This window comes from Citrus sinensis, chromosome 8, assembly GCF_022201045.2.
Source record: "Citrus sinensis cultivar Valencia sweet orange chromosome 8, DVS_A1.0, whole genome shotgun sequence".
In the NCBI taxonomy this organism is placed as follows: domain Eukaryota; kingdom Viridiplantae; phylum Streptophyta; class Magnoliopsida; order Sapindales; family Rutaceae; genus Citrus; species Citrus sinensis.
The window spans coordinates 11075004-11086263 of NC_068563.1; the positions used below are offsets into that span (position 1 = coordinate 11075004).

Consider the following 11260-nt stretch of genomic DNA (forward strand, 5'->3'; position numbering starts at 1 on the left):
TCCAACTAGCCCAAAAATTCCGACTCTGCCCCCATTTCCAAGCATTCCCTCAATTCCTAATATACCAAGTACAATTCCTTCCATCCCTTTCTTCTCTCCACCTCCTTCTACAAAGAGCCCTTGAATTTGTCACTTGGGACTTCATTATTTAGTTCTAATTATTTGTATTTACTCGAGTATTTGTTATGTTTTTTATCTGTCTATGTTCGAAGCAGTATTGATGTTCATTTCTCGTCATCTTTGTTTGTACATGGATTAGCAATCCAGATTCTATTGATTGTACTATATATTATTACTGAATAAGAATTGGTTTCCATATTAGAATTAATATTGAACTAGGTTGTACTGGATTTTTGTTAATTTTCTATACAATAGTGTACGGTTAAATAGCTCCGCTTAAAATGGTTGTCCGTAATCAAAAACCGACTTGCACTAGAACCTTTCTACACGGAGATTTGGAGAAGTCCAAAAACGTTTCTTTTGAAAAAAAAAATAAAATCTACAATTAGGAATGAACTAGGAAAATTTACAAATGGCTTATTGTAGTCTCTTTAGTGCTCTTGAAGTGAAATTTCTCGTCCGCAGCACAAATAAAGATTACAAAATTTTAAGAGCTTCAAGAGGGAGTATTCTTGCAATACTACAGCACTAGTCTTCTAGTGCTGAATAAATAAATAAATATATTACAAAAAGTAATATACTATAAAATAGTGTAGGCCAAGAAAATTACTGCTCTGCCGAAGACGTATTTAAACAAGAGCCGACTACAAAATTTTAGCAATACTACACCTTACTCAAGTAATCAGGTGCATCAAAAACCTGCTATATGATATGTGTAATTTTTTGGAGTCACCAACCAAACAAACCCACCCCCCCCCCCCCCCCCCCCCCCGGGCCCCCACCAAAAAAAAAGGCTACAGTACAATTGAGACCAACGGTGCGTTCATTCGCATCAAAATCTCAAGATAAACTTCATCGTCTTCCTCCTCTTCTGGCCCTTCCACGATAGCCTCCTCTACCTCGACCTCCTCGGCCTTGCGAACCTGATCTATCTGACTTCAGACCTAATGCTTGAACTCCCCTCCTCTTTTCATGCCGTTGTTTGTCCTCCTCATCTTCCTTGTACTTGGCTGAGCTTCTAGTAATAAAAGAAATCTCACGGGAACCTCCGGGTCCTAACTTAACGTCATTTGGAAGACCAGAAACCTGTCTATCATTTTGGAGGGCCTTCACCCTCTCCCCTAAAGGCAGAGCATCCTCTTTTGCAAGTGATTTGCTGTTCCAAAATGCCTCTGCATGCCGCTCATCCTTAACTTCGTACAATCTAAAGAATTTCATGCATAAAACAGAAACGATTAGCCAGTGCAAAAAAGCCCAATGCACCCAAACCAAAACCACCCCACCCCAACACAAACCCACAGAAAAAAAAACCTCCAATATACCCGCCACATACACTTGCACAACTGGTACAATATACACAAAATGAAAAAAAGAAAAGAAAAAACCACCAATTTTCCATCCAAAGGAGAGGGAAAACTTCCCTGAGCTACGAAAAGCTTACCTAGGAGCTCGTGACTTCTTATTTATCTTTTCCTTGCCAAGCTCATCATCTGACGACTGAGATGCTGCTGAGACATCGGAATCACTCAAACTCTGATCTTTGTCAACTTCCATAACAGGCTCAAAATGCTCTTCCACCAATGATGATTGCTTCTGTGTAGCCATAGGATGTAAAGCAATATACTCTTGGGAGAACTCATCGATTTGATAGTCCTGGACACAATAATCAAAAAGGAACATGATTCAAAGGATACCCGTAAATAACTAAATAAGTAATAGACATACATTTAAAAAAGAGACTATCATTGGGCTGAAATTGCAACCTTTGCCAGCGACCTTTTAAATGGATCAGATATTCAGAAGCATACATGCCATAACATCCCTATACAAGTACCAAGTTCCATTGAATTTTGGGAAGATCTGTTGTACATAATTTTTTCTGTATCTACATATATTTACCTCTGTCATTTTTACTACAATTCCAAAACTCTAGATGCTACCACTATTTTAAGCTCACGAAAATATAAGCACTGGGAACCTAGTTCCCGTGATTCATGATTAGGCTGGGCAGTACATGTAACTTATATGAGTAAACAGCTAAAGAAGTGTGGAAATTAAGAAAATCATATACATAAACTTGATTGTACCACCATACATACCTTATTTTCGAACATTGCTGCAAATCGCTCATCTTTGAAAACGTCACTGCTAAGGGCTTTCTTCTTTTTCAATTTCTTCTTATTCTCATCATCATCATCAACATCTTTCTTTTCATTTTCAGCTTCTTCATTTTCAAGTAAACGAGCTGCAAGACCACGATTAACCTTGGGTAATTTCCTCTTAAGCTGCAGCAACAAGGAAAGGTCATTGATTAGCCCAAATTAGTTTATTTATCCAACTACATCCAACTCTAGCACAGCAAGGGAATGACAAACTGGGAAGTCCAGAAAACACTCGCGATATTGTCAACAGGCATGAAGCATCTTCAAAGGAATCAAAGAAACTATAAAAGAGCCATTTTGTAACAGAACATGTGTCAAGAAACAGAATATTGTTTTTTCATGGTGTCTTAACAAATTAAGACTTTTAAAGAGCCTTCCAATATCATTTTCACAAACTGTTAACCAATATAAAAGCAAGGGGATAATAGATTAAAGTATAAAAATAGCAACATTGAATGATGTAAAACAAGACACAACTGGTAGATACCCTGTGACAATTAGAAATCAGAAAGCACACAAAACTCTACATATATTGAATGATTGCTCAACATACTGGAACAAGACCTATTTTCATTGTTTTTGTTCTCAAGATATGATAGAATATGCATCAAAATCCAAAAGTCGGTTTCATTCCCATATTACAAAACTGAATGATCCTAGATAGGTCCACATGCAATATTCGAGAACTTATACAACCTCACAAGTCAGCGGAAGGTATCGACAATCACAATGCTCATACTATTCTGTTACAGCAAGTGGCAGAAAATCCACTATTCGCACTTATCAAAGATATTGCACAATTTTGCCAGAAAACAATAACTTGGGCATAAAATTAACAGGTCAGACCATGAACATCAATCTTCCTCCTAAATCCAGGAACAGATGAAAATAGTCCAAGAATCTTTGAAGAAAAAACAATAATTCAACAATAAAATTATTCACCGTAATTCTAGATGCACGTTGCTGTTCCAGTTTCTTTTGCTTCTGCTCCTCTATGTAGGACTCATATGCAAAAGGATCCACCAATGCTTTAGCCTGCAAATAGTATGCATTTAAACATCTATGAATGAGTCAGGATTAGACATCTCTTGTAAGGTGTCTAATACAGCCAGATATTTACTATGCATAAACCTATTTATTGACCATAACAGGTCCAAAAATCAGATCCCTTTTAATGTACTTCCTTCACCAACCCACAGTTCTTTTACATAAATCCCTAACTGATAGAACAATATATCTAGCAATAAATCTTCAATTTTCTAGGATGGTCCATCTACTCTATTGAAACTGAGAACTATGCAGTAAAGTGACATCACCTTCTTATATAATCGATAATCAACAAAGAACCCATGCATGTACGCTCTTAGAAGATTGGTGCCAATCAGACTAGTCAAATTCAATTTTTCGAGATCTTCTCTTGTCAAAAATTTGTAGTTATCATATATGGTTGTCTGTCCACCTTCCTCCAGCTCTTCCTGAGAAATAGACTCACAATATCAGCACTCAAAACAGATATTCCAATGAAATGAAAAAAAAAATGAGAATCTAAATATTAAAAATACCGTCATGCTTTCAATTGGAGAACACCACTTGGGAGTAGGTCCCAAATCAGGTATGAAGTAAGATGGTATCTGACTGCAATCTAAAGCCAACAACAATAGTCCACTGTCTTTGAACACACATACATCATTTATCTTTCCGGCAGTTGGTTCAATGCTGGTCAAGCTTTCTCCCTGAAAGCAACAGAAAAATCAAATAAGGTACAAACATAATTTTTACTGCAAGAAACTGAAATTATATAAAAAAGATATAAGGGACTTTTTCTTTTACTATTATTTGCTTTCTCTCTTGTAATAGCAGATATGATTTGGAACATACTTTCTACTTCAGCGAAAGCTAACTACCTGCTGTTCGATATAAATCATACTAGTCTATACTCTTATTAAAGAAACAAGAAACAGAAAGAAAGAAAAGAAAACACCTAGTTTGTCTACACCCAGCAAATAAAAGAACAAAGTATGAGTTTCAGTTTCTTCCAAAACTTGGTCATTACTGAAATCAGAACAACGTACAAAAAAATCTTGTCATCTTCGACAGTGCATAAAAACAAACAGTTTTAAGTATTGTGATGTTCTCCAGTTCATTAATCAAAGAATATGTGTTTTCCAAACTAAACAAGTATAAAGAAAAAGAGAAAAAAAAAAGAAGACATCTTACTGTCTCGGGGTCCCATATTCGAACAATATGATTATCTGTTGTAATCAGCTTAGGTCGTTCAGTGTTAATACTCTGATGCCACTTAATATCCACTATTGGACTGTCAAACCTGATACCAGTGCCAGAAATTCAAAGAGTAAATTAATTAAGCCCAATCGAGCACATACATGATAAAGCTTGAGCAGCAAGACTCACATGTGATCCTTGACTCTTATAGGATAAGAAGAACGCAAATCATAAATCAACACCTGCATATTCAGCGGCAAGCTCAGCATTGTGCTCTCAGAACAATCATGATAGGATTGGATGCAGATAAAACACAATATGTAAATCACAGAAAAAGGGGAAGGGAAAAACCAAAAAAAAAGTTACATTCCCTAAAGTTTTCTCTAAGAAGGGGATTTGGAGGTGGAAGATTGTTAAAGAACAAGCTCAATAGCTTAATCTTATCCAATTTCACTATTGACAACTAATCTCTTTATTGTGTAGGAGTTACTAGTTTAAGGAATAAGTTCTAATTTGTACTGTTAGTTGATGGATATTTTGTAAGCGAGGGTAATTCCTGCAATTTTTTACATTTTAAAAAAGGCTCTTTAATTAGACCACCCTATCAGTAGGCATTTAATTCGTTTCTCACAAATATCGAATTTTACAATAACATTTCAAATTCTTTTAGTTTTAGAAATTCTACACACAAGGAGAAAGTTAAGCCCCTAAAATTTCCCACATGCTTTCAGAATTATTTGAGCCAGGGAATTGGATAATATCTTCAGAATTCTTTAATAAGATTGAAGAGAATTTGTTCTTAATCAAAATAAACTATTGCTTCTTGCATGCATACATTGGAAACAATCACATATTTTTGCTGCAGGAGATTATTCCACCTGACACAACATACAGTTCCAAGCCTAAACATAAGCACTGACGCAATTGTAATTCACTTGTGTTGAGCATCAAATCAAAAGAAGATTTTATTAAACACAAGATAGTAGTATTCCAATTATCTTAATAAATAATATGAAGAAGAAAAATGAAAAATAATATTATTATTACCTTCCCCGTGCTACTTCCAACTCCCATTAGGAAACCCCCATTTGAGTCAAACTCTAAAGCAGTGACCTCCTGCAAAATCAGTACATACACTAAGAGAACAGTTTCAGACAATGTAAAAAGGGAAAAATTGATTGACACCATCATTCTTGATTTGTGAGAGAGTACAATGTTTCCTAGCCATCACATCTCCAGAAAGCTAAACAAGAATAATGTTTAATAATATGTCAGAAAAGGTTCCAACTTAAGAATACGGGGAAATACTGGCCGCAGATGACCCATAAAACTTCCCAAACGGGATAGAAAACAGCACCTTGAGAATGTATACTGGTTTAAAGCAGATTGAAGATCGATAATCTTTGTCAAAATCATGCAACATACTAGAGTCCAAGCCCTTAGGCTCTCAAGAAATGCAGTCTCATGAAGGTAATTCTCATAAAAGAAACATGCAGAACACATATCTGCAACTTAGTGATAAAGATACCTGGTCAGCATCACCAGCAGGTGCAACAGCATTAATTCTAGCAGCTGAAGATCTCATTCTCATGTCAAAACATTCCACAGCACCATCCTCTCCCCCACAAGCAATTAGCCCATGAAGTTTGCTGAAATTGAACAATATAAACTCCTCAGCCTCAAGCAAAAGTTGATGATGGCTTTACAAACCATACAAATTCTGTGACTAAATAAGTCAAATGAATCATAATTTTCACAAGATTTCGCAACAACCTTCGAGAAACTACATTTAGTGCCGGCGACTGTGTATTTAGAGAGGAGAGAAATCGGCCCTGTAAAGTAAAAGTCAATCATTATTCACAGCACATAAATGTGAAAAACAGGGTTAAGAATCTGAAAGAAAACTGTAAGAATTGTTGAAAACTACAATAAATCCATTTTGTGTTAATTTTATTTCCATTTTTTAACAAACTAGAAAGTGTATTAACTGATTAAAATGGAGTTACGGCTGTATTTGTGGACCAACTGTTAACAAGATCTTCAAAAACCCAATGCAAAAATAAAAACTATACAGAATTTTCCAATGAGATTGACAATTAATAGCCAACCATCCTACGTTTTATCACAGAATATACCAGTCCCAGAAGTTAAGCATAGGATGAATAACTAGATCCACAGACAACGCCCACACTCAAACAAACCGCTGCTTGACCAAAGCCTAAACAGATTCAATACCCTGAATCAGACAGAGACCACATAAAATAATTAAATAGTCAATGCAAACAAAACTCATGTCGTCACTGCCCTAAAATTTTGATTTAATGTTGATAGAGTTCAGCCCCACTAATTTTTCTGTTTTAGCGGCCTTCATCATTACACAAGTGGATACATAAACATTTGTCTGTCTCCACAGTTTCCCAATGTCAAATGAATATCCAATAAAATAAATAATTCCCACAACATAACCATAACAGTATATAATGTCAAAAGGCAGGCCTTCTAAACAATAAAAGACCAGTAACCACAATACTTTCATATATAGATGACAACTTTTAGCAAATATTATGTCTCTGTTGATCCGCATAACCATAGTCTCCACTTCAATAACCATTTAAGACCCAACTCATAAACAATGACAAATTCATTGATTGCTACCAATATCAAATTTGATTGACATTCAAATATATGTGGCCAATAGTTAGGGACTCTCAGTCTCAAACAAATTCTGTAAAACTATTATTCTGTTTGTCGTTACTTTAATAAACCTAAGTTTATTTTGTATTAAAAATGAATCAAAGATATGATCATGACACATAAACATCAGTTATATAACTACTGCAGAAAGGACACAACAATAATGATCAGGCTGCACAAAAACATACCTGTTCTAAATTAATTCTATATAGCTCTGGAGAAGAAGCAGCACAAAGCAAGTCACAAGACCAGGAATTGTATGCCATATCCCTTCCCATCCTGTTTAAAGTATACAAATGCACAACATCAATCATCACTTGAATGATTCAAGTGAAAATGTCAGACATACTCAAGGTTAGGGAATGCAAGATGAACGTGTATCTTAACTAACAAGTGGTCGCAACAGGAATAATAAAATCATAAAGCATAAAACACGATGCTAGATATCATATTATGGATGGGAACAACTAATAACAAAGCATAAAAAACAACCTTGGAATCCGCAAACTGTAGTGTTTTCCATATTTTGCATGCAGAGAAATGGATCGATCGGCACATAAAAATGCAAGCTTTGAATAGTCGTCAGCCAACACCTACTTAGGCAATAAAATAATGTTACCAAAATACTAAATACACAATGAAGTTGTAACCAAATAATCAGTAAAAACATTGTTCTCGTATTTAGAATATAAGTTAGATGTATTCATAAGTTCTAAATTTCCGAAAACAAGCAGGGCAACGGTTGAGGTAAAAAATGCACAGGATACTTTTAAATGTATTCATAAGTTCTAAATTTCTGTAAACAAACAGGACAACAGTTGAGGTAAAATGTGCACAAGATAGTTTTAAATTTCTGAAAACAAGCAGGACAACAGTTGACATAAAAAGTGTACAGGATAACAGCTACAAGAAATTTGTAAAGGATAACTTCAACAATGGGCAAACATGTAAAAACATACATATTACCAATGATCCCACTCCTACAATGCTGATTTCTAATTAAGGAACTCAAGCAATGTATACAAATGCATATTAAGAAAGGCTGCATGCTGCATTTAGTAATTACATCAACAAAATACAAAATCATGAGAAAAGAATTTCTAATTTCCTTGTACTGGACATACATCGATTCTTGCCTGCCTTTTTATTCCTTCTATAAAACACTTAGTCCTTGTACACTCATTTATGTCCTCTCCCTTTATTTGGAATAAATATCCATTCAGATTCCACACATTTAATAAACCAGGAAGCTTAGTCCTTGTACACTCATTTACATCCTCTTTCTTTGTTAGGAACAGATATCCATTCAAATTCTACGCATCTAATAAACAAGGAAGTTAACTCTCAGGAACAAACTATTTGTCACTTCAAAATAATCTTAATCCTAAAAATATTAGAAATTCCTTAAGATTAATCATATAGCCATAAACATTATGTTAGGCAAGAAAAGGAAAGGTAATGGAAGAGATTTCTTGATCCCCATCCTCTACGCTATATTGGCAAATATTAAAACCATAACTAGGACACCAAATTCCTACCACCCTTATCTCACTTTGTATACAATATAAAATTTCATGTTTTCCTGCAATAGAATCAAATGAAAAACATATATGCAATCAAGTGAAGATCCTCACAAATCTAGTATGCTAAGCAGACTGTAAAACTAGTCCCTAAAAAAGAAAGTGGAAGTACCTCAAAATTTATTATCTCTGAATCCAAGTGCCTTTCAAACTTCAATGACAATTGCCTCAGCTCGTACACTTTGACCTGTGGCGGATATATACCTGCATTTCCAATAGTAAACTGATAAGATAAACATTAAATGATAGGTTATTGAATAACAAAAATAAATAACCATAAAGTTGACTTTGAAGCACCTGATACAATAAGAAACTCTCCATCAGGAGTTTCCCTGATTTTGGTTGTTGCAGTTTCAAACCACAAGTCCTGAATTAACTCCACCCTTCGCTGGTAATCTACAATTAAATAATTTCAGAGCAAAAGAAGAAACAATTTTTAATACTAACATCAAGTAATTAGCTTTTCCTAAGAATAAATTCCAGGAAACTCAGCAAAGAACATAAATATTGGAATTTCATGAGCAAAAATTAATCAATAACATTCTTGTTTAATTTCACATGCCTTTCATTTGAAGATTTAAATAGCTTTAAGCCTTGAATTAAATCCAAAGCTCTAAAAATTTTAACTGTAAATCAAAAAAATTAAAAACAAGAAAATTCGGTCTAAAAAAATAAAAAATAAAAAATCCTTTAGCATTACAAACATAAGTTTATTGAATTGAATGATACTAAATTAACATTTTATGATTTAAGCAAGGTTTAACAGCTTCACTTTGAAAGATACAAAACATGAGACATAAATTTTCTATTTTTGGCGAAAAAATATAATAAAGACAGAGTTACAAACAGAAAAATAAAAAAATTAAAAGATAATAAAGATTAAGAGAATACCAATGTTTTTGCGAAGGGCTCGTTGTTTCTTAGGAGTGAGCCATGCAGCAACCGAGCGCTGCTGTGATACAAGTGAATACATCTTCACGCCATTTATCAACGTCGATTTCATTGCATTCCCTTCTCCTCCTCTCGACGCCATGATTATGCTCACTAATTTCAAACAGTAATTCTGTATAAAAAAAATGAAAAAAATTATTTTAATTAATTATAATCAAGCAAGGCTATATTAAGTAATGGTATACACTCAGGTTCAGTTTGGTTTATCCCATAAACAAAACCAAACCAATCCATTTGGGAGTTTCAAACCAAACACAAACTAAATGTTTGGCTTGTTTTGGTTTGTATGGTTTGCGCCATTTTGCTCTAGCATTAAAGAATAACAACAGATAAGTCCAAAGCACAAAAATCTAAACTCATCGCTACAAAAACATTACTTTAAAAACAAAAATAATGGATCCTGCATCACTTATCATCAGCATTAAAAAGACAAGATGATCAAATTGTTACAGATGTAGAATAAGCACAAGAATAAGCAGTTTAATCTTGAAAGTGACAAGATGATTCATGCCAATAAAAAGCGTAATGTATATTTAAAAATATGATATCAATTAGGACATTAATTATTTATAATTTAGTATTTCTCATTTCTTCTTCCTTATACTGATAATTGATTCAAAATGCAAAAAAAAGGTAGTAAATTAATTGTTTGGGGAGGGAAAATTGCGATTCGGTTCGGGTTGTTTGTGTTATAACCCATTCGGATTAGAAAATTCAACCCAATCGGGTTCAAAACACAAACCGAACCAAATTTTTTGGATTGGATCGGACTGAAAATTCCGGTCTGAATTTTGGTTTGGGTTGCAATTCGGGTTTCAACCTATTCCAAAATTCAATTCAATTGCAAAATGAATCAAGTACCAACCCAGCTCAACGATGCAAAAATGAAAAAAAAAAGTTAAATGCCAACTACCAAGCATCCTCAACAAGTCTTTTTGAAAAAAAAAGGTTAACAAACAAAAAAATAAAAATAAAAAATAATGTGCAGTGGTGTACCAAGGCACCAAGCTACTGGAGTTACATCTCTAAATGGCAAACATGATTAATAACCCATCTCCATAAACACATCTCGAAATGACAAATATATAATGATTAATAATCCATCACCATCAACACTGAAGATAACAACAATTACAATGTTAAGAAACCAAATCAGCAACAATTACAAACAGCCATTATACAAAAGATGATTGAACATTTTTAGTGCCTGTAACGCCTCTTACCCATGCCCAAAAGATGATTGAATTACAAACCGCCATTCATGCATGAATTAGAATCGCATGTAGAACCTTACCTTGTGCGGCTGACAACGGCAAAAGAAGCCGAAGGCAGCAACGGCAGAGACGACAGCAGCTGGAACGAGGAAGTAAATCGAGAACGGCTAGAGGCCGCAACGATGGGACACTTGAACGGAAGTGACAGCGGCGGCGGAGTGGGCTTGGGCGTTTGCTAGCTTAGGTTTAGCGAAACTAGACCGTGGGCGTGGGCGTGGGCGTGGGCGTGGGCGTGGGCGATCCTTTTGTCTGTTTA

At 34.8% G+C, this 11260-nt stretch overlaps 1 protein-coding gene across 1 annotated transcript; it reads right to left on the reverse strand.

Annotated features, from left to right (window-relative positions):
* Positions 1 to 629: 629 nt before the first annotated feature.
* On the reverse strand, positions 630 to 11260 carry LOC102627017 (uncharacterized). Its single transcript, XM_006487445.3, has 17 exons — positions 11025 to 11260; positions 9671 to 9842; positions 9077 to 9175; positions 8892 to 8983; positions 7692 to 7792; positions 7388 to 7478; positions 6279 to 6337; positions 6034 to 6154; positions 5553 to 5621; positions 4695 to 4747; positions 4500 to 4608; positions 3845 to 4015; positions 3599 to 3757; positions 3225 to 3317; positions 2220 to 2405; positions 1562 to 1773; positions 630 to 1324 (listed from the first exon to the last, which is right to left on the reverse strand). Exons 2-17 carry the CDS (start codon positions 9810 to 9812, stop codon positions 973 to 975), a joined length of 2109 nt encoding a protein of 702 aa, XP_006487508.2. The 5' UTR covers positions 9813 to 9842; positions 11025 to 11260; the 3' UTR covers positions 630 to 972.

What these genes read in the sequence shown, in the direction of transcription:
- LOC102627017 (XM_006487445.3), bottom strand. Translation starts at nt 9,812, where the DNA reads ATGGCGTCGAGAGGAGGAGAAGGGAATGCAATGAAATCGACGTTGATA. An exon ending in CAGAGATAATAAATTTTGAG is followed by an intron (nt 7,793 to 8,891) that starts GTACTTCCACTT and finishes TTGCCTAAGTAG; the next exon opens with GTGTTGGCTGACGACTATTC. An exon ending in ATAGAATTAATTTAGAACAG is followed by an intron (nt 6,338 to 7,387) that starts GTATGTTTTTGT and finishes TTTACTTTACAG; the next exon opens with GGCCGATTTCTCTCCTCTCT.